General features: G+C 44.9%; 1 protein-coding gene across 2 annotated transcripts in view; it reads left to right on the top strand.

Annotated features, from left to right (window-relative positions):
- galnt7 (polypeptide N-acetylgalactosaminyltransferase 7) overlaps positions 1 to 2,987 on the top strand; it is a 114,468-nt gene extending 111,481 nt beyond the window's left edge. For both annotated transcript variants that reach the window (XM_033018315.1, XM_033018314.1), the window contains exon 12: positions 1,186 to 2,987. In XM_033018315.1, the coding sequence (XP_032874206.1) occupies positions 1,186 to 1,323 (138 nt within the window). In that variant the 3' untranslated portion in view covers positions 1,324 to 2,987. The remainder of the gene's footprint in view (positions 1 to 1,185) is intronic.
- Positions 2,988 to 24,087: the final 21,100 nt, after the last annotated feature.

Here is a 24,087-nt window from a genome sequence, read left to right on the forward strand (position 1 = left end):
GTAGGGAGTGGTTAGAAAAGTGGGATAACATAGAACTGGTGTGAATGGGTAATTGATATTCGGCAACAATACTCAAGCCCTTCCAATGAAGGCCAATGTGTTATTTGCTGTTTAAATACACTGCACTTCCTTGTTGACTCAGTTATAGGCGTTTTAAAAAAAATTATATTGCCCTGTGCTGCTTTCTTTTGCTGACTCTCTCCATTTTGGACATTGCTCTGTGTTTTGATTCCTACTTCAGAAATGTGTGATATCACACTTCAAATTACATTTGGTAAGTTTTTGTGGAACCTATCATTCCAAATACCCATTGCAGCAGACCTCTCACCTAAATTTGTGTCACGAGCAATCATGGATATCTTCCACTCTGCTCCCTCTTCTAAGCCATTAATATAGATCATAAAATAATCGAGGGCTAAGGATTGATCCTTGAGGCATTCTCATCAGTTAAAATTTTCCAGCCTGAAAAAGATCATTTTATACCAATTCTACCTTCTAAGTGATGGTGTGTAGGAAGAAACCGCAGATGCTTGTTTATAGCGAAGATAGACAGAAAATGCAGTGTAATTCAGCGGTCAGGCAGCATCTCTGGAGAAAAGGAATAGGTGACGTTTCGGGTCAGAACCCTTCCTCAGGAATCCATTGTAGCACAGTTACAACTTAAGGTGTGCATCATGCCTCTACAAGGCGTTTATATTGGCAAAGTACAGGAGTAACTCAGCAGGTCAGGTAGCACCTCTGGAGAAAAAGATAGGCACGTGGATAAGCAGGGAATGGAGGGATATGGTGCAGGTAAATGAGATTAGTTTATCTTGGCATCATGATTCAGTATGGAAACTAGGAAGAATTTCTTTAGCCAAAGGGTGGTAAACTTGTGGAATTCATTGCCGCAGATGGCGGTGGAGGCCGTCATTATGTTTAAAGCGGAGATTGATAGGCTCTTGATTAGCAAGGGTGTCAAAGGTTACGGGGAGAAGGCAGGAGAATGGAGTTGAGAGGGTAAAATCGATCCACCATGATCAAATGGCAGAGCAGACTCTCAAGGATCCTAGTGGCCTAATTCTTCTCATATGTTTTATGATCTTCTGATGATAGGCATAAGCATTGTGAGCCAAACGGCCTGTTCCTTTGCTGTATTGTTCTGTGTTCTCGAGTAGAATGTGATCTCTCTATCTTTCCTTTCAGACATTGCACAGATTCACACACATTCCTACGGGCAAATGCTTAGACCGCTCCGAAGTGCTTCACCAGATTTTCATCTCAGATTGTGATTCTGCCAAAACCTCGCAAAAGTGGGAGATGAATAACCTTCTTGCAGTGTAGTTTGTCATGTAAATGTACAAGATGGAGAATTATCTGTATATTGCTGCAAAAAATATGTACAGCTCAGTGTGTAAATATTTTTTGACACACTTTCGATGAAGGATCTAGAAAAATTGTGATTATGTAATGGTCAAAATTATGCAATTACAAAATTACAATATAATTTTTTTAAATATCTTGAAAATTCTTAGATGTTTACAACTTATTTTGCTGTTATTTTGACACACTTTCCCTTAGTAATAAGGTGCAATCCAATTCTTTGGGGGATAACACTCAGGGGCATTGAACATTGGTGGCTTTTCCTCAATAAGTACTTTGTAATCAGGATCAACTAATTTCCCCAATAAAACGAGAGCTGAATTTTAAGTTCTGAACTTTTCAGTATATTTGGTGTACGTTCATCACAGAGAGCCCGAGAATTGGGTTTTTTTTCCAATTTTTTAAAAAATCCAATAACAATTGTCTTAATCATCTCCAATCTTGGACATTGAGAGTGATTATCTGTGATGTCTAATGGCTCTTGCTCAGTCTTTTACAAATTTTCCAGTGTAGGGAGAGTGGGAATGGGAATAGGGGTTGGGTTATTGGTGGACAGGGTGGTGTTCTTTGCACTTATCAACTTGATTCTAACATTGTCAGTTGCCAACAGGAAAGGTGCTATTATCGCTACAAACATTGAATATTATAAATAGACATTACATTTTTTTCACGGACAAGTACAGAGATGGGATACACTAAGACGTTCTCCTAGTGAATCCCGAAGGTCCCTTTCTGACCAGTGACACCAGCCCCTGCTTCATCTGACACCCAGTTGAAGACCTATGAGCTCTCCTATGAGTGAAAGAGATTGAACAATTCATATTTTCAGCATTGATCTCAGAATTCTCTTCCAATATCTCAGCTGGCTTGGGTTCAGAACTTTGATACTTTGACCTTTTTACACAGTAGAGCTCTAAAAACCATGTGCTGCTTTGTAACCACTCTATTTATTGAAAGAATGAATATTTATCTTGAAGTATTTGTAGTTTATGTTGATTCCTGAACTCGCATTGCCGTTTTTACACATCTTGGGTTTGTTGTGCAAAGTTCGTTTACACAGATGACAGTTTCCTCCAAATGCTTTTGTGTAAAAATGTTGCCATATATCAATGGGGAAATTAGCTGGCCTGAATTACTCTGTACCATACAAAATATATTTTTCTATAATGTACTTGAATGTTGGTCGGAATAAAGGTGTACTTTAATGTCATGGCTGCAGCAGTTGATCACAGGGAATGAAAGGTTTTTTTTTTCTTAACCATTGCCACGTTAAAGAGATGAATTTCTTAAAGTTACTGTGCTATTTAAGTCCAGCACAGGTGATCTGTAAATGATTGAAGAGCAGGTTAAAAAATCATCTGCCAAAACACATCCTTGATAATGCATCTATGTACGGCATTGTTGTGCAAGGTTTATTCTTTTGGTTATATACAAGCATTGACAAACAAAATAATCCCACAAATGGAAATTCCTGTACATACTGAAAAATGGGGATGACTTTAGCAGGCTAAAATTTGGGGTGGAAATGGTATCCAACTTTTTTCAAAAATCAAAACTACTGTTCGTTTTTGCTGTACATTTGTTCTGAAATTGTCACCAAGCCAAATAAAACGAACTACAACATGCATGCACTGTCTTTGCCAATGTTCAATGTTCATAGTTTCCAAAGTCAGGGGCCATAAAATGCAAGATAGCGACTAATAAATACAATGAGGAATTTGGGACAGACCCCTTTCACTGGAGGGGGGTGGAAAAGTGGTCCCCTGAACCACGTCGTCATTTAGAGAGATATTATAAATTCCAGTAAGCTATTAAGTAAAATATGGTCATGCTTATAGTTTGAAGAAGTGGGGGGAAGCTCGTGTGAAGAATGGATCAAAGATAGACACAAAAGGCTGGAGGAATAGGTGAGGTTTCGGGTCGAGACCCTTCAGAATGGATCAGATGGGTTGAAAAGCTGAAAGATATTCCCCGTGTTTGTAATTTTTAAACTGCCCAAGCAGTTTAAAACTTCATCCAGCCTATGTGAGAGCCAGCGATGTTAAGCATCACAAATGCTCTTGCTGGAACAGATCTACTGCATGTGAACTTTGAAGCCAAGCCACAAGAACAAATAATTGCCATGGTACTTGGTTTCACCCACATTAATTCAATTTTGAAAGTGTCTGTGAATTAGCATAAGAAATCTGCTTTTCTTCTGGTGGCACAGCGGTAGAGTTCCTGCCTTACAGCGCCAGAGGCTGTCTGCATGGAGTTTGTACGTTCTCCCCGTTACTGCGTGGGTTTTCCCCGGGTGCTCCGGTTTCCTCCGCCACTCCAGACGTTTGTATGTTAATTTGGCTTTGGTAAAAATTGTACATTGTCCCTAGTATGTAGGTTAGTGTTAGTGTGTGAGGATCGCTGGGCCAAAAGGCCAGTTTCCGTTCTGTAACTCCAAATCAAAAAACTAAAATCAAGAAACATGGGTATGGCTTTAATTTTACTCTTCCCGTGAACTTGGTCCATTCACGTGATATTTTTCATCACAATTTCCCCTCACCAAAAAGATCAGGGCAGAGGGGCTGAGGATTTTCTTGGGCAGCATCATATTTTGGTGATATCATGAAGGGGATTGTTTTAATACAGTTAATAATATCTGGAGTGCATAGACAAATCGCCTGGCGGAATCATGTTTAATATTTTTCAGTACAAATGATTGGTCCGGTTTAAAGTTGTCGACCAGATTTCCTTTTCAATTTGGGTGGCAAGATATTCAAAGGAAGATAGCGAGAAAGAGCAGGAGTAGCCTGGACCTTGACCTTGCTCTGCCATTCAGCAAATCCTCAGCTGATCTGATCTTGCACAATTCCCAAACCCATTCATCCCTCCAACATCCAAAAACCACACCCTCAACGACAGAACGGCCACAGCTCCATTATTCAGGAACTTCCCATTATTCAGGAAGGCCTCTTGGTCCTAAATATGTTTAAGTTCAAGTTTACATTTATTGTCACTGCACCAATTGGTGCAGTGACACTGAGGGAAGGCAATAAAGTTCAGTCATCTTCCTTCCTCTTTGTTCCCCGTGGTCGGGACCTTCCTCTTTGTTCCCCGTGGCGGCCCGATGTTCAGGCTCTCTCGCCGGGATGATCGAAACTCCGACGTCGGAACGGAAGAACATTCTCAGCTGCTTGGAGTTTCCGAATCGGCCACTTCCTACAGGAGACCGCGGCTCCCGAAGTCTTCAGGCCAAGCTGGGCGGAGATTCAACACTGGCGGCCCTCGGCAAAGGGATCCCAGGACTCCGCGATGTTAAGGTCAGCGCCGCCCGCGGCTGGAAGCTCCGCAGACCACAGCTCCACGGTGTTAAAATCGGCAGTCCCAGCACTCCGGAGCTCCACACGGCGACCCCAGTAAGGCATCGCCTGCTCCGTGATGGTACTTCCGTGCTGTGCCGCTGCTGAAGCTGAAGCTCTGGCCGGTCTCCGGCAGGAAAGGCCGCACCAATCCAGATGGTAGGATTACATTTTTTTTTCTATTTTTAATTTTAAGTTTAAGAAACATTTAGGCAGGTACATGGATAGGACAGGTTTAGAGGGACATGGGCCAAACCTAGGCAGGCGGAACTAGTATAGATGGGACATGTTGGTCGGAGTGGGCAAGTTGGGTCGAACAGTCTGTTTCCATGCTGCAGGACTCTATTACTGAAATTCTTTTTTGGATCTCTCGTGTTTATGACGAGTTCGAAACCCAGGAGCATACCAAACTAATCTACTCTCCTCATGCAACCCATTTGGTCGCCCAATTATAGGAAGGATGTCAACAAAATAGAGAGAGTACAGAGGAGATTTACTAGAATGTTGCCTGGGTTTCAACAACTAAGTTACAGAGAAAAGTTGAATAAGTTAGGTCTTTATTCTCTGGAGCGCAGAAGGTTAAGGGGGGACTTGATAGAGGTCTTTAAAATGATGAGAGGGATAGACAGTTGATGTGGACAAGCTTTTCCCTTTGAGAATAGGGAAGATTCAAACAATTAAGGGACAGAAGTTTAGGGGTAACATGAGGGGGAACTTCTTTACTCAGAGAGTGGTAGCGGTGTGGAATGAGCTTCCAGTAGAAGTGGTGGAGGCAGCTTCGTTGGTATCATTTAAAAATAAATTGGATAGGCATATGGATGAGAAGGGAATGGAGGGTTATGGTATGAGTGTAGGCAGGTGGGACTAAGGGAAAAAAGTTGTTCGGCACGGACTTGTAGGGCCGAGATGGCCTGTTTCCGTGCTGTAATTGTTATATGGTTATATGGTTATTAGTTTATTTTAGAGATACAGTGCAGAAACAGGCCTCTCAGCCTAGCGAGTCCACGCCAGCCAGCAATCCCTGTACACAAGCATAATCCTACACACTAGGGACAATTTACAGTTTTACTGAAGCCAATGAACATACAAACCTGAGACAGACAGAAGAAAGCTGGAGTAACTCAGCAGGACAAGCAGCATCTCTGGAGAGAAGGAATGGGTGACGTTTCGGGTCGTGATCCTTCTTCAGACGTCACCCATTCCTGCTCTCCAGAGATGCTGCCTGTCCCGTTGAGTTACTCCAGCCTTTTGGGTCTATCTTCGGTTTAGACCAGCATCTGCAGTTGCTTCCTACACAACCTACAAACCTGCATGTCTTTGGTGTGTGGGAGGAAACGGGAGCACTTGGAAGAAACCCACACAGTCACAGGGGCAAAGTATAAACTGTGTACGGACAACACCTGTAATCAGGATCGAACCCGGGTCTCAGGTGCTGTAAGGCAGCAACTCCACTGCTGCGCCACAGTGCCGCTCTTGGCTGTGATATTTCAGCTAAAGTTATAGAGTCACAAAGTCGTACAGCGCAGAAACAGGCCCTTCAGCCCACCACGTCCATGCCAGCCTTTTTGCTCAGCTACACCCATCTCAAATGCCTTCAAGGCTGGGGAACCAACAGAACTGCAAAAAAGACACCAAGTGCTGGAGTAACACAGCGGGCCAGGCAGTATATCTAGAGAACATGGAAAGATGACGTTTTGGGTTTGGGAGCCTTCTTCAGTCTGATTGTGTTGTGGGGGGGAGGGGGGGGTGTTATAAAACTGGAAGACAGGAGGGGCAGGGCAAAGCCTGGCATGTAATAGATTGATACAAGTTCAAGTTCAAGTGAGTTTATTGTCATGTGTCCCTGTATAGGACAATGAAATTCTTGCTTTGCTTAAGCACACAGAAAATAGTAGGCATTTACTACAAAACAGATAAATGTGTCCATATACCATGATATAAATATATACACACATGAATAAATAAACTGGTAGTGCAAATAACAGAAAGTGGTTGCTAATAATCAGAGTTTTGTCCGAGCCAGGTTTAATAGCCTGATGGCTGAGGGGAAGTAGCTATTCCTGAACCTGGTTGTTGCAGTCTTCAGGCTCCTGTACCTTCTACCTGAAGGTAGCAGGGAGATGAGTGTGTGGCCAGGATGGTGTGGGTCTTTGATGATACTGCCAGCCTTTTTGAGGCAGCGACTGTGATAAATCCCCTCGATGGAAGGAAGGTCAGAGCCGATGATGGACTGGGCAGTGTTTACTACTTTTTGTAGTCTTTTCCTCTCCAGGGCGCTCAAATTGCCGAACCAAGCCACGATGCAACCGGTCAGCATGCTCTCGACTGTGCACCTGTAGAAGTTAGAGAGAGTCTTCCTTGACAATCCGACTCTCCGTAATCTTCTCAGGAAGTAGAGGCGCTGATGAGCTTTTTTGATAATTGCGTTAGTGTTCTCGGACCAGGAAAGATCTTCAGAGATGTGCACGCCCAGGAATTTGAAGTTCTTGACCCTTTCAACCATCGACCCGTTGATATAAATGGGGCTGTGGGTCCCCCTCCTACTCCTTCCAAAGTCCACAATCAGTTCCTTGGTTTTGCTGGTGTTGAGGGCCAGGTTATTGCGCTGGCACCATATGGACAGTTGCTCGATCTCTCTTCTGTACTCTGACTCATCCCCATCAGTGATACGCCCCACAATAGTGGTGTCGTCAGCGAACTTGATGATGGAGTTCGCACTGTGGTTGGCTACGCAGTCATGGGTATAGAGTGAGTACAGCAGGGGGCTGAGCACACAGCCTTGAGGTGCTCCCGTGCTGATTGTTATTGAGGCTGACACATTTCCACCAATACGAACAGACTGTGGTCTGTGGACGAGGAAGTCGAGGATCCAGTTGCAGAGGGATGCGCAGAGACCCAGTTCTGCGAGTTTGGTAACCAGTTTGGAGGGGATGATTGTGTTAAATGCCGAGCTGTAATCAATGAATAACAGCCTGACATATGAGTTTTTGTTGTCCAAGTGGTCCAGTGCGGAGTGGAGGGCCAGCGAGATCGCATCCACCGTTGATCTGTTGTGGCGGTATGCGAACTGCAGTGGGTCCAGGTTTTTGTCGATGTAGGAGTTGATTTGCTCCATGATCAACCTCTCAAAGCACTTCATCACCACCGGCGTTAGTGCCACTGGTCGATAGTCATTGAGGCATGTCACCTTACTCTTCTTGGGCACCGGTATAATTGATGCCCTTTTAAAGCAGGTGGGGACCTCAGACCTCAGAAGTGAGAGGTTGAAAATGTCCGTAAAAACTCCCGCCAGTTGGTCCGCACAGGTTTTTAGAACACGGCCGGGTATACCATCAGGTCCAGGTGCTTTTCGGGGGTTCACCCCTCTGAAGGATTTCCTGACATCGGCCTCTGTGACTGAGACTGAAATGCCATCACAGCGAATGGGGGATCGGGAAGGCACATCAGTATTCTCCCTGTCAAAGCGTGCGTAAAACGCATTGAGCTCATCAGGGAGTGATGTTACACCGGCATTCGAGCTGCCTCCTGGTTTTGCCTTGTAGGAGGTGAGGGGGGTGGGTGTTGATAGGCAGATGGTTGACAAAGACCAATCCATGTTCTCCAGAGATGCTGCCTGACCCACTGAGCTACTCTTGTGTCCTTTTTTTGTAAACCAGCATCTGCAGTTCCTTGTTTCTACATTTATGTAAACAAGAAATGGGAAGAAAACTGGAAGAAAATTCCAAAGAAAATTAGTTTAGCTCAGTGTCACATGTCCCGAGGCACAGCAAAAGGCTTTTGTTGCATGCGAACCAGTTAGTGGCAAGACAATCGAGCCATCTATTACTACTAGCACTACCTGTACTATTACTAAACTAGTACTGTACTATTACTACCATTACTACCTTTCTTTATTCTGGAGACAGAACCCATTCATACATATACCAGCTGTATTCCAGTGTGCTGCATGCACCCTGACCTTGAAAGTGTTACAAGATAGTGTGGTTCATATAAAGATTGACACTGCTGCTTCCACTGAATCTAATACATGTTCCACTTTTGTAGGAATCAATAATACATGCCAACAAGCATGACGGGTTAAATATCCATTTGGGATTACGTTTAACCAGAGAATACAGGAAATATTAAACTTGAAAATTTACTGCTCAGCTTTTCAGAATTGCAACCTTGACACAGCCCTTTCTATATTTGTTTTGGCTATGTTTGCAGCACCGGATCCTATGTTAACAATATTTCTCAGTGTTGTATCAACTGAATTGTTATTATCATACACTACCTTAAAGTTATATCATCGGTTATTTTTTATAATTGAAAATGCCTGATGTTTTGCCAAAAAAAATCAAATATAATAAGGGTGGCACGGTGGTAACGTTGTTACAGCGCCAAAGACTCGGGTTCGATCCTGACAAAGGGTGCTGTCCGTTCTCCCTGTGACCGCGTGGGTTTTCCCCAGATACTCTGGTTTCCTCCCACACTCCAAAGATGTGCAGGTTTGAAGGTTAATTTGGCTTTGGTAAAAAACTGTTCTTAGTGTGTAGGTGTACAGGGTTATCGCTGTTCGGCGCAGACTCGGTGGGCCAAAGGTTCTGATCCCTGATGTATCTCTAAACTAAACTAAACTAGATCTCCTCTTTACACTTCAATTTCAATTTTTAAAATAACTCTCCTCCCGCCAGCCCACAATTTCTTCCTCTCACCACAAGAACATCTAACCACTGTTCTTTAAACTTCTTTAAGTTGTTTAGTAGACTTTAGACTTTAGAGATACAGAGCGGAAACAGACCCTTTGGCCCACCGAGTCTGGAGACCAGCGATCACCCCGTTCACTAGCACTATTCTATACATTGGGACAATTTACAATTTCACCAAAGTCAATTAACCAATACTTCTTTGGAGCGTGGGAGGAAACCGGAGCACTCGGAGAAAACCCACACGGTCACAGGGAGAACTCCATACAGACAGCACCCATAGTCAGGATCGTACCCGGGTCTCTGGCGCTGTAAGGCAAGCAATTCCACTACTGTGCCCCTATGTCTCTTTGTGATAAGCCCAGACAAACTCCGAATATGTGAAGAATGCAGAGGGTTACATTGTCAGATTGGAGTCTGATTTTGGAGTGGTGCTTTTGCTCATGTTGTATCCATGTTCAGTGTCACTGTGTGTGTGTGTGTGTGTGTGTGTGTGTGTGTGTGTGTGTGTGTGTGTGTGTGTGTGTGTGTGTGTGTGTGTGTGTGTGTGTGTGTGTGTGTGTGTGTGTGTAGAGCTGTGCATGTGTGTGCATGTGCGCGTGTGCATAGAGCTGTGTGTGTGTATGTGTGTGTGTAGCTGTGTGTGTGTGTGCATGTGCGCGTGCCTGTGTGTAGAGCTGTGTGTGTGTGCATGTGAATGCGTCTGCGTGTGTGCAGTGCTCTGTGTGTGCACTTGCACGTGTGTGCACGTGCACATGCGTGTGTGTCTGTGTATGTGTGCATGCATGTATGTGTGTCTCTGTGTCTGTGACTAGAAGACTGCAAGTTTCCGGTCAGATATTCAGAAAAGTTGCACATTACAAGAATATTATAAACTGGTAAAGTTATACCCTGAGATGGACTCAATGTGTTAATGAACTCAGCGGGCTGTATCTCTGGAGGCAATGGATGATGAGGTTTTGGGTAGGGACCCTTGGGGATTATATTTCCTTGTCAATCTGAAGAAGGATCCTGACTCGAAACGTCACCTATCCTCCTTCTCCAGAGATGCTGCCTGACCCACCTGAATTACTGTCCTGCCTGAGTTACTCCAGCATTTAGTGTCATTACATCTAATTGTTCACACGGCTAGGAGTGAATAAAATTGATCTTATACATGTTATTTGTAGGTAACTATATTTCATAATGTGTTTTTCTGGAGAAACTGCTTCCCTTTCATGGTTAATTGCCGTAGATTATTTTGTCTATAAGTAACACTTTATCCAAAATAAATAGATGTTGAAGTGCAAAGGAAGGGCAGAGAATGTAGTCAGTGGAGTGGGTTTCACTGTCTATTATCAAGAATACCTGAGGGCATCTGACATCAATAAGCATCGCTGCTGTATTGGATTTACAAATGCTAATTTAGTTTAGTTTAGAGATACAGCATTGAACCAGGCCCTTTAGCCCTCCGAGTCCACTCCGACCAGCGATCACCCATACACTAGTTCTATCCTACACACAGGGGATAATTTACAGAAGCCAATGGACCTACAAACCTGCACGTCTATGGAATATGGGAGGAAACCAGAGCATCCGGAGAAAACCCACGCAGTCACAGGGAGAACGTACAAACTCTGTACAGAAAGCACCCTTTGTCAGGATCAAACCTGGGTCTCTGGAGCTGTAAGGCAGCAACTCTATCGTTTTGCTACTATGCCGTTCGAGTGAATTACTGGGAAGGCAGAGAGTAAATTTAAGATAGTTTGATAGATTAACAAATTATAGCAATCTAAGGATGCAGGGTTCTTGCAGGAAAGAGGCAATGAGGTAAAGATTAGTCAATCGTATTGAATGGCAGAGGAGCCACAGGAACTGAATGACCAGCCCCTGCTTCTATTTCTAATACAGAAACACTTCTTTAACCACATCCTCACCAAGCTACCTGTTGTAGATGTTGCCAACACAACATCACATGAAGAACTGACCACTGCACAGTTCTTGTGAAGGTAGAAACCCACATTAATACTGATTAGTCCGGGTGTCAGGGATTATGGGGAGAAGGCAGGTGAATAGGGTTGAGAGGGAGAGATAGATCAGCCATGATTGAATGGTGGAATAGACTTGATGAGCCGAATGGCCTTATTCTGCTCCCATCCCTTATGAGCTGATGACACCAAACCTCTTACTGATGGCATGGTCCATTGTTCTCATCCATGGCTAATGAAGCAAGCATAGCATATGCCTCCTTTTCCACCTGTCTACGCTGTCACCTTCAAGGTTAGTTTAGTTTATTGTTTATTGTCACATGTACCGAGGTACGGTGAAAAGCTTTTGTGGCATGCTAACCAATCAGCGGAAAGACAATACATGATTATAATCGAGCCATCCAGAGTATACAGATACATGATAAAGGGAATATCGTGACTAACATTTAGTGCAAGATAAAGCCAGTAAAGTCGGTTCAAAGATAGCATGGTTCAGTTGCCTGATAACAGCTGGGAAGAAACTGTCCCTGAATCTGGAGGTGTGCATTTCCACACTTCTGTACCTCTTGCCTGACGGGAGAGGGGAGAAGAGAGAGTGGTCGGAGTGTGACTCGTCTTTGATTACGCTGCTGGTCTTGCCGAGGCAGCGTAAGGTGTAAATTGAGTCAATGGAAGGGAGGTTGGTATGTATGAAGGTATGGTTTGGGATATTCAATGGTGCTTTTATAGTCACATGTGTGAAGTGCAGACACACAGTGAAATCCTTTTTAGCAAACAGTCCAGTGGAGTATTACCATACCCAAGCACATGCCGGATTAGCAAGTGGACAGAAATAGTCCACTGATTCTGCATGCACCAAATCAAAGTCCAGTCCGCGCCCTGGATGTTATGAGCGTTGTCCATTCCAGCAAACCCAGGCTGCTGCAGGGTTCTAGCTACACCTTCCTTGGCCGTGTGGATCGACAGCGAACCCAGGTCCCTCTCCTCTCCCGCAGCCAATCTTATTAAATTCCAGGGACTGAAGGACCTGCCCCTGTTTCTATTTCTAATACACAATATACTTCTTTGGCCACATCCTCACCAAACTACCCATTGTAGATATATCCACACACCACATCATTCGAAGAACTGACCACTGTACAATGCTTGTGGAGGTGGACAGGCAACTTCTCACTGACGGCCCAGCCCATTGTTCTCATGCCATGGCTAATGAAGCAAACATACCATAGGCTATTTCTACCAGCCTTTGGGTAAAGCTTTGGACTTTCCACGAGATCCCTTTGTTTCTCAATACTCCTGAGGGCCCTACCTCTTAACGGGTATGCCCCATCTTTATTTGACCTCCAAAAATGTGTCATTGCCACTTTTCCAGGTTAAATTCCACCTGCTATCGCTCTTCCCATTTATTAGCTCATCAATATCTTTTTGTGGCCTCAGACTATCAGAACGCCACTAATTTTAGTGTCAACTATCTAACCATAGGCTCCCGACCCAAAATGTTTAGTTTTTGCGTGATATACAGTCACGCAACAAAGCTTTTTTGTTGCGTGATATACAGTCAATGAGAGGACTAGACATGATTACAATCAAGCTGTCCATAGTGTACTGATGCAAGATCAAGAGAATAACTTTTAGCACAAGATAAAGTCCAATAAAATCTGATTAAAGACAGTTCACCTATCTATGTTCTTCAACAATGCTACCTATGATTGAATGGCGGGCAGAATCGATGGGCCGAATGGCCTAATTCTGCTCCAATGTCTCATGAAATCGGAGCACACAGAGGAAACCTACACAGTCACAGGGAGAACGTGCAAACTCCTCACAGACAGTCAGGATCAATCCCAGATCTCTGGCGCATTGACGCAACTGCTCTACCAGCTGCAACATTGTGTCGCGTTTCTTAGATCTGATTATGAATGATGGTGAATAATTAAACTGCTGATGGAAGATGATCCCGATGAAGAAGCCAAGCACGTGAGTGCTAAAGGCAGAACTAAAGCGTTCACAACCTTATTCTGCTAGAAATACCGAAAGGATAAACCATCTTGTCTTCCAGAAAATAGACACAAAATGTTGGAGTAACTCAGTGGGTCAGGCAGTATCTCTGGAGCAAAAGGATGGGTGACGCTTCACATCAGGGCCCTTCTTCAGAAACGCGAAACGTCACCTTTCTCACCAGAGATGCTGCCTGAGATGGAATGACCCTAAACAGAACGTACGAACTCCGTACAGACAGCACTTTCTTCTTCTTGCGAATGATACGTCACCTTTAAAACGTCACACATTAAACATGTACAATCCAAACTGTCAAAAAGCATTTCTGTATTACACAAAGTTAAGCAGGTTCTGGATCACAAATCACTCTGCATCCTCTACTGTTCACTAATCTTACCCTATTTAAATTACTGGGGCAATAACTATAAAAGTTCGCTACATTCATTAACTATTCTGCAAAAAGGAGCAATACGTATTATTCACAATGTCAGGTATCTGGGTCACACTAATCCATTATTCTTACAGTCAAAATTATTAAAATTAGAGGATTCGGTTGCATTTAAAACAGCACAGATAATGTTTAGGGCCAAAAATAAAAACTTACCTGGAAATATACAAAAATTATTCAATGAGCGAGTGGGGGGTTATAATTTAAGAAGAATATTTAATTTTAAGGTACAAGGAGTCTGCACGACCAGAAAAACTTTTTGTATTTCGGTCTGTGGAGTAGGATTGTGGAACAGTTTGAATGTGGAGTTAAAGCAATGTCCAAACATGAACCAGTTCAAAATGACATACAAAAAACTTTTTTTACAAGGTACAGGGATGAATGGGGATGGTTGACAAACAGGGGTTAATGTTTATTTATTATTTTATTTATTATTTATTTATGTTTTTTGGTTACTTCATACATATTACTTGTAAGTGTATATCAGTTGTATGTATATATATGTTTGTATGCATCTCTAAAAATTGTCTTAGGTATTATTATTATTAATTAATTAATTATTAAATATGGAAGAAGGGTTTAGGGAGAAGGTGTGAGATTAAATAAGTTATTCTTCTTCTCACTCCTTTTCGAGCTTGTAAAGAAAAAGTGTTGGACATTTAAATTTTGCTTTATGCTTTTTATTGCTTTGCAAATATTGCCTGGATTGTCCAATTGTTTGACTATTTCGATTTTGTTGTTGTTATTTATTCCTATTTATGTCTTTACTTGTTCGGAACAAATAAACAAATAAAAAAATAAAATAAAATAAACATAAATAAACCAAAGGAATAGTTAGATGTTGAACAGCCAGGTTGTTGTGTCTGCGTCAATGTCTGCCAGGTCCTGAGCTCCATTTGGTGGGTGGTAGAGCGGGCACCCAGAGATGACATGGTTGGCTGTCTGTTGTTCTGCTCCACATTCGCAGGCTGGGTTCTGACGGAGTCCCCATCTCCACATGCTGGCATTGAAACACCCAACTCCAGTACCAAGTCTGTTGAGCTTCACCAATGCTCCTTTGGGGAGGTTAGATCATGGACAGCTTTTATCTGATGAAGAGATGTAGCTGTGTAATGGAGATGAGATTTACTTTCCACTCCTGTGACCACTTGATGGCTATCCAGTGTGCTTTTGTCTCAGTTGGCTGGATTGATGCTAGGAGTTGTTTTCCATGTGGAGCAAAGGGGTGACGGGACTTCAGCCGGGGTGGCCTCTGCTCTCTGCTGATAGTCTGATGGAGGAGGTGAACTGGGTCCATGGCACAACGAGATAGTTGCTGCTTGCCTTCGGATCCCTGCAGGCGGAATTCCTGCAAGTATAGGAAGCTGCTCGACTGGAGTAGGTTGAAGGCATCCAGTGATGGTTCGCAAGGTGCTGTTCAAGCTCGTGCCTACCAGGCTAGTATGTCTGCTTCTACTCCATACGGGTGCGCAGTACTCAGCTGAGGCATACACAAGAGCTAAGGCAGAGGTGCGAAGAGTTGATGGGCTGGCTCCCCAACTTGTTCCTGCCAGGCGTCGGTTGAGGCCGCTATGTGCCATGACCTTGTCGTGGAGACCAGCCAAGTGTTGACGAAATGTAAGCGACCTGTTCAGCTTTATGCCGAGGTAAGTGGTTGTTTGTTGGAAGTCAAAGTGCCTGTTGTTAACAAAGACAGCTAGCTCTCGCTTAGCTTCCTTGTTGTTTAGATGGAATGCTGTTGACACTGTTTTGCCTTCGCTCAGCTTTAGGCGCCACTGTCGTAGGTAAACTGCCAAAGTTCCCATGTCTTGACTCAAGGTGCTTTCGATTGTCTTCCACTCTTTGTGTCTCATCAGGATGGCTAGACAGCACCGGTAGCCAGGATCGAACCCGGATCTCTGGTGCTGTAAGGCAGCAACTCTACCGCTGCACCAGTGTCTTCCTGAAACCCCTCCATCATGTATGTCATTCTCAACCAATTTTAATTCACTTCATATGATAACAAGAAGCAGCAGCGGTTGTGGCTCCAGACAGTATCTCACCTGTGGGCCTGAATACTTGCACTCCAAATGAAATCATACTTCTGCCCAGTACAATTAACACATTGGCATCTACCGACAACGTGGGAAATCGGCCAGGTACACCTTGTTCACTGAAAGCATGTTGAACCAGTCAGGGTAATTAGCACCCAGTCAATCTACTTGCGATCATCAGTAACGGCGCTACCAACAATAAACTGCTCACCGATGCTTAGTTTAGTCTTCAGCAGAGCCATTCAGTTCCAGACCTCATCACAGCCTTGGTCCAAGGACAGAGCAAAGCATTTCATTCCAAAGGTGAGATGAGATCAAAGGCAGCATTTGATCCAGTGTGGTATTGTGACACCCAGGTAACCTTGGTCAGTGTGTTAATATTGTCCAAAATAAAGACACCATAAAATGGAGGATCCCTGCATTTGTCAGAATTGCTTAACCTTTGTCAGTGGAAATTTACAGGCTGTGGATGGCGCCGACCAGTCTGGGCATCAGATTGATATTTAAGGCTGTAGGATCTAGGTGTTCTCCTCATATCCCCTTAATTGATAAAATGTATATATGCTCTGCAAACAAACTTAAATGCATAAAATTGATTGGATCACTGCAAGAGCCTTGTATATATTGTAAATAATGTGACTAGACAGTTACCCTGCTGTGTGTTGATTGGTTGAAATGTTAAGCCCTGTCTGGTTTGTTTGAATCCCAGGGTAAATGTTGCATTATTCAAGTTCTGTTAGCTTCTTCTGGAAGCTTCTCCTGCAACAATGTAAGGGGAATTCTGTTATTGGTTTGTGTAACTGTCAATAATATATTGTTGTAATTTGTTATGTTTGATTGGATTGTAAATACACCACCCTTCTGTAGTTCAGCCCCTCGAGGTTCAGGGACCTATAAAAGGCAGCCCCCACAAGGTCCTTTGTCGATGTTCTGGAAGAGCGCTTGAGACTGCGTGACCTTTTGGAGTGTTTCTGCTTGCACGAGGTTGAAGGGCTTGGCCAGGCAGATACAAGAATCGAACCTGCAGTGGTTTAGGTATTGTATAGGGTAATTTGTTGTGCTATCCAAAAATAAAGATTAGTTGTTCCAGTGCTTCAATCAGTGGTTATTTGACTGAACTAGACTGGGGGGAAGCTTCGAAGAGCTTATTTACAAGTGGGCATGGTCAATGGAGTGGGTCTGAGGCTCATTTCAAGCTTGCCCCGGAAGGCCAGACAATAGACAATAGGTGCAGGAGTAGGCCATTCGGCCCTTCAAGCCAGCACCGCCATTCAATGTGATCATGGCTGATCATCCACAATCAACACCCCGTTCATGCCTTCTCCCCATATCCGTTGACTCCGCTATCTTTAAAAGCTCTGTCAAGCTCTCTCTTGAAAGCACCCAGAGAATTGGCCTCCACTGCCTTCTGAGGCCGAGAATTCCACACTCACAACTCTCTGTGTGAAAAAGTGTTTCCTCATCTCCGTTCTAAGTTGGCTTAACCCTTATTCTTAAAATGTGGCACCTGGTTCTGGACTCCCCCAACATCGGGAACATGTTTCCTGCCTCCAGCGTGTCCAAACCCTTAATAATCTTATATGTTTCAATAAGATATCCTCTCATCCTTCTAAATTCCAGAGTATACAAGCCCAGCCGCTCCATTCTATCAACATATGACAGTCCCGCCATCCCGGGAAGCAGAAGGAGGGACACGGCGAATCGGATGGACGCTGGACAAAGGGCCGGTAAAGTAAAAGTATCCTTTATTGTCATTCAGACCTTTCGGTCTGAACGAAATTGTGTTGCCTTGCAGTCATACATATAATAAAAATAACAAAACACACAATAAACACAAATTTAAAATAGGAGGTAGGAGGACGTCCGGGGGGGAGGAGGGGGGGGGGGTGGGGTTTAACCTCCCGCGTCTTTAAGGTCCGCTGAGGGAGGTGCCCTCTAAGGGCACGAAAGCTGAAGGACTGGAGAGGAGAAGGGCGGCTCGATGTTGGACCGAATGAGGGGGAGAGGCGGTTTGGCCGAGGCCGAGCCATGGAGAGATGGCAGGCCGCTGAGAATGAAGAGGGACCCCGCGGGGATGGGGGCTAATTGCCGGGAACAAAGAGGGTCCCAGCGGTGGGGGGCGGGTGGGGAAGCGCTGCCAAGAACAAAAGGACCCCAGCAGGTTGGAGCCACTGAGACCATCGAGACTCTATTGAGTACTTTTCTAACTTGGTCGGTGCCAGATACATGGCGACCCTTTGCATACTTTGTGTATTGTATGCAAAAACAAAGAATTTCACTGTACCTGGGTACATGCGACAATAATGTGAATCGTTGAATGTGATTGTGAATCATACATTGAATGAATGAATAAGTCTATTGGCCGAGTATGTGCACATACAAGGAATTTGCCTTGGTGCTCCGCTCACAAGTAACAACACGACATACAGTAAACAATTAAGTATAAAACATTAAACATTAAAACATTAAGAATAAAACATTATAATTTAAACATGTGAATGAAATAAAATACCAGAGCAAAAGGAGGCCACAGACGTTTGGTTATTGAGTAGAGCTACTGCTGGTGGAAAAATGCTGTTTTTATGTCTGGCTGTGGCGGCTTTGACGGTCCGGATTCGCCTTCCAGAGGGAAGTGATTCAAAGAGTTTGTGGCCAGAGTGAGAGGGGTCAGAGATGATCTTACCCGCTCGCTTCCTGGCCCTTGCAGTGTAAAGTTTGTCAACGGGGGGAGGGTTGCAGCCAATAACCTCCTCAGCTGATCGAACGATTCGCTGCAGCCTCCAGATGTCGTGCTTGGTGGTTGAGCCAAACCAGAGCATGATGGAGAAGGTGAGGACAGACTCTACGATGGCCGTGTAGAATTGGACCACCATTGCCTGTGGCAGATTGTGTTTCCTCAGCTGCCGCAGGCCTCTGAGCGGCTTTTTGACTGTAGAGTCGATGGTGACCCCCCCCCATTTAAGGTCCTTGGAGATGATGGTTCCAAAGAACTTAAAAGATTCCACAGATGTGACTGTGGTGTTGTTGATGGTGAGTGGGGGGAGGGCAGGGGGAGCTCTCTGAAAGCTTACAATCAATTCCGCTGTCTTGAGAAAATTGAGCTCCAGGTTGTTATGAAGGCACCAGGACGCCAGCTGTGTCTCTTCCTGTCTGTAGGCAGATTCATAGAAAATGAAACATAGAAAATAGGTGCAGGAGGAGGCCATTCGGCCCTTCGAGCCCGCACCGCATTCCTCCCCATCCTGGATCAGTCCAATCAGGGTTGTGTCATCCGCTAACTTGAGAAGCTTGACAGAGGTGTCTGTGGAGGTGCAGTTGTTGATGTAGAGAGGGTAGAGGAGAGGGGAGAGTACGCAGCCTTGCGATGCTCCTATGCTGAGGGTCTGCGGATCCGAGATGTGCTTTCCCAGCCTCGCATGCTGCTTCCTGTCTGTCAGGAAGTTGGTGATCCACTGACAGAGGGGTTCAGGCACAGTCAACTGGGAGAGTTTGGAGTGTAGTAGCTCTGGCACAATGGTGTTGAATGCAGAGCTAAAATCCACAAACAAACGCCTTGCATTGGTCCCCTGGCAGTCTAGGTGCTGGAGGATGAAGTGCAGGCCTCAATTGACTGCATCATTCACTGATCTATTGGCCCGGTATGCAAGCTGATATTTTTCAGCTGGGCCAGAACAAGTCTTTCAAGGGTCTTCATGACTACAGAGGTCAGTGTGACAGGCCTGTGGTCACTAAGACCAGTAATCCTTGTATTTTTTGGTACAGGGACAATAGTAGAGACCTTGAAGCAGGCAGGGACAGTACATGTTTGCAGGGACTGGTTGAAAATGTCTGTGTAGACCGGTGCCAGTTGTTCGGCACAGAGCTTGTGGGTAGAGGGGGAAACATGGTCCGGTCCTGGAGATTTCCGGCTTTTCTGTCTTCTGAATAGCCTCTCCACGTCCTCAATTTCTATTGTTGGTAATGGAGAAATGGCCAGAGGGCCCAGTCTTTGCAGAATGGAATCAGGCTGTAAGTAGGTGTGAAGTGGTGATTGGGGAGGAGTGGGTGTGAAAGGGGAAGGAGTGGGTGGGGAGGAGAAGGAGTGGGTGGGGAGGAGTGTGTGGGGAAGGGGGAGGAGTGGGTGGGGAGGAGTGTGTGGGGAAGGGGGAGGAGTGGGTGGGGAGGAGTGTGTGGGGAAGGAGAAGGAGTGGGTGGGGAGGAGTGGGTGGGGAGGAGTGGGTGGGGAAGGGGAAGGAGTGGGTGGGGAAGGAGTGGGTGGGGAGGAGTGGGTGGGGAAGGGGAAGGAGTGGGTGGGGAAGCAGTGGGTGGGGAGGAGTGGGTGGGGAAGGGGAAGGAGTGGGTGGGGAAGGAGTGGGTGGGGAGGAGTGGGTGGGGAAGGGGAAGGAGTGGGTGGGGAAGGGGAAGGAGTGGGTGGGGAGGAGTGTGGGGAGGAGTGGGTGGGGAAGGGGAAGGAGTGGGTGGGGAGGAGTGTGTGGGGAGGAGTGGGTGGGGAGGAGTGGGTGGGGAGGAGTGGGTGGGCAGGAGTGGGTGGGGAAGGGGAAGGAGGAAACAATCCAATGGTTGAAGTCATAACTTGCACAAAGGAAGGTGGTTGTAGGTCCATCATCCCAACCTCAGGATATCACTGCAGGAATTCCACAGGGAACTGCCCTTGGCCCAAGCCTATTCAACTCTTTATCAATTACTTTCTTTACATCATCAGATCGGGATTAGGGATGATTAAACATTGTTCAATTTGGCTACTCAGCAAATAAGCAGTCCACGCCAGGCCAGAGCAATATTCAAGCTTAGCTATTTAGTGGCAAGTCACATATATGCCACAAAAGGCAACAGAGTAGCATAGCTGGTAGAGTTGCTGCTTCACAGTGCCATAGACCGAGGTTCAATCCTGTCCGTATGGAGTTTGTACCTTCTCCCTGTGACCACATGGATTGCCACTGGGTGCTCTGATTTCCTCTGACATCCCAAAGATGTGCAGGATTTAGGTTAATTGGCCTCTGTAAATTGCCCCAAGTATTGTCCCTATCAACAACTAAGTTACAGAGATAGGTTGAATAAGTTAGGTCTTTATTCTCTGGAGCGCAGAAGGTTAAGGGGGGACTTGATAGAGGTCTTTAAAATGATGAGAGGGATAGACAGAGTTGATGTGATCAAGCTTTTCCCTTTGAGAATAGGGAAGATTCAAACAAGAGGACATGACTTCAGAATTAAGGGACAGAAGTTTAGGGGTAACATGAGGGGGAACTTCTTTACTCAGAGAGTGGTAGCGGTGTGGAATGAGCTTCCAGTGGAAGTGGTGGCGGCAGGTTCGTTGGTATCATTTAAAAATAAATTGGATAGGCATATGGATGAGAAGGGAATGGAGGGTTATGGTATGAGTGCAGGCAGGTGGGACTAAGGGAAAAAAGTTGTTCGGCACGGACTTGTAGGGCCGAGATGGCCTGTTTCTGTGCTGTAATTGTTATATGGTTATACACCTAGTAATTTAGGATCTACTAGTAATCTTGGATTAGAAAATAATATATAATGGAAATAGTGTGAACAGGTGATCGATAGTTGGCGTGGAATCAGTGGCCCAAATGGCCTGTTTCCATGCTATATCTTTCAATCAATCTATTCAATCAAAATTGCCATGTATTGAGAGTGCATCCACATTCAATGGCACATGTTTCAATAAGAAACCCTCTCATCCTTCTAAATTCCAGAGTATACAAGCCCAGCCGCTCCATTCTATCAACATATGACAGTCCCGCCATCCCGGGAAGCGGAAGGAGGGACACGGCGAATCGGATGGACGCTGGACAAAGGGCCGGTAAAGTCAAAGTATCCTTTATTGTCAAGAGGAGGTCTGATGCTTGGTATTCCATGATAAGTGACTCATTTTTGAACACCGCAAAACATATCCACGATCTACTAAACAGCTTCAAGAGTTCCAGCAAAGGTGAAGAAGCTCACCTGCACCTCATTTTTTCCTTGGGTAGCTTACAACCCAGCGGTTTGAACATTGAATTCTCTTAACTTTCAGTAACTTTCACTTACGTTTTACTAGTTCCACAGTTCTCCACATTATTTCTCTTGAGATCACACCTTCCGTGGCCAACAATGGATCTACCTGGCACTGGCATGCCTGAGGTCATTTGTCAATGACCCCGATTAGTCCTGATCTTTTCACACCTCTAGCTCTTCACCCCATTCTGAAGAAGGGTCTCAACTCCGAACATCATCCATCCTTTTCCCACAGAGATTCTGCCGAACCCACTGAGTTACTCCAGCACTTTGTGTCTACCTTTGCTATAAACCAGCAACTGCAGTTCTTCGTCTCTTCCGTCTAGGATAATGCAGGCCTCTTGAATGGCTTTCCATTTGCCATCTGAAATATTGGGTCTCCATCACCAGTGTATTGTGATTACAAAGTGTGCAGCAGCAACAAAGTGCACTGCCATTACTTATCAAGGAAAAAATGCACATGTGCTGGAGTAACTGGGCGGCATGGTGGCGCTGCGGTAGAGCTACTGCCTTACACCTCAAGAGACCCGGGTTCGATCCTGACTACGGGTGCTTGTCTGTACGGAGTTTGTACGTTCTCAAGGTTGCGAGGTCAAGGTCAGTTTATTGTCACATGTACCAATTAAGGTACAGTGTAATTTGAGTTACCATACAGCCATACTAAAAAAAAGCAACAAGACACGCCACTGCATAAGAGTTAACATAAACATCCACCACAGCGGATTCCCCACATTCCTCACTGTGATGGAAGGCAATCAAGTCCAATCTTCTTCCTCTTCCAGTGACCGAGATCTTTGGTTTCCTTCCACACTACAAAGACGTACAGGTTTGTAGGTTAATTGGCTTGGTACGAATGTAAAATTGTCCCCAGTGTGTGTAAGATAGTGTTAATGTGCGGGGATCGCTGGTCGGCATGGACTCGGTGGTATCTCTGTATCTCTAAACGCTGTATCTCTAAACTAAACTAAACTAACTCAGTGGGTCAGGCAGCATCTGGACAGGTGACATTTCTAGTTGGAACCTATAGAGACTAATTGTGTGTATGGGGGGGGAAGAAAGCTGGAAGAGAGGAGAGGCAGAGCAAAACATGGCTGGCAATAGGTGAACAAGCGCGAGGGAGGAGCTTGATAGACAGATTATTGGACAAAGGACAGAGATGAAAAATAGTAGTGAGACAAAGGGATTGAAGAGTTGTAGTGATACAGCAGTAGTGTTGCTGCCTTCTAGCGTCAGAGACCCGGGTTTGATCCTGAATTGGGGGTGCTGTCAGTCCGGAGTTTGTACGTTCTCTATGTGACCACGTGGGTTTCTCCGGATGCTCCAGTTTCCTTCCACAATCCAAAAACGTGCAGGTTTGCAGGTTAATTGGTTTCTGTAAATTTTCCCTCGTGTGTACGATAGTGCTAGTGTAACTGGTGATCGCTGGTCAGGGGAGACTCGGTGGGCCGAAGGGCCTGTATCTATGCTGTATCTCTAAAAAGTTGTGAATTATGAGGAAGGAATGTAGGTGGAAGAGGAGGGGAGAAATAGGTGCGAGTCCGAGTAGGGCACAGGAGAGAGGGCTTTTGGGGGAGAAAGTGGAGGGGGAAGTGGGTAGTTTGTTAGAGGTTACCTAAAATTGAGGGGTTCAATGTTCATACTGTTGGCAGCATCTGCTAATCGCATAACCTGTGTTGTCAAGACATATGAGGGCACTAGGCACAAGGAAACACAACCACAAAAGCAGCAAAAGTACAAAATTAATAAATATGATGAACAATATTGTACCAAATTCAGGATAAGATTTTTTTTAATTGCAACTTTGTGCAATTAAGTAGAAATTACATTTACATTATTCATTCACACATAGCAATTTTTATTCACCTTATCGTGAATAGGTCTTACAGCATGGAAGCAAGCAATTCGGCCCATCAAACCTGTGCTGGCCCCTTCATTGCAATTAGTCCCACACAACTGGCTGGCGCTTTTCCCCAACACACTGCCGATCTTACGTCAAGTGTGTGTGTGCCTGCCTGAAAATTGCTGTTAAAACTGCTTCCACCCACACAACTTCATCTTTCAAGCTGTGCACTCTAGTGCATGACAACTGGAGCTTAAAAAAATCTACACGGAAAATGCTAAGCACTCCAACAGATGGAACCCAGAAAGGGGAACATACCAGCAGAGTGGGTCATGTGCCTGGAAAGTTAATTGCTCAATTCTCTTTTTTTGTTTCCAGTGTTACGCAATTGAAAAAAGATTTATTTTTTG

Source organism: Amblyraja radiata, chromosome 3 (genome assembly GCF_010909765.2).
Source record: "Amblyraja radiata isolate CabotCenter1 chromosome 3, sAmbRad1.1.pri, whole genome shotgun sequence".
NCBI classification, from domain to species: Eukaryota; Metazoa; Chordata; class Chondrichthyes; order Rajiformes; family Rajidae; genus Amblyraja; species Amblyraja radiata.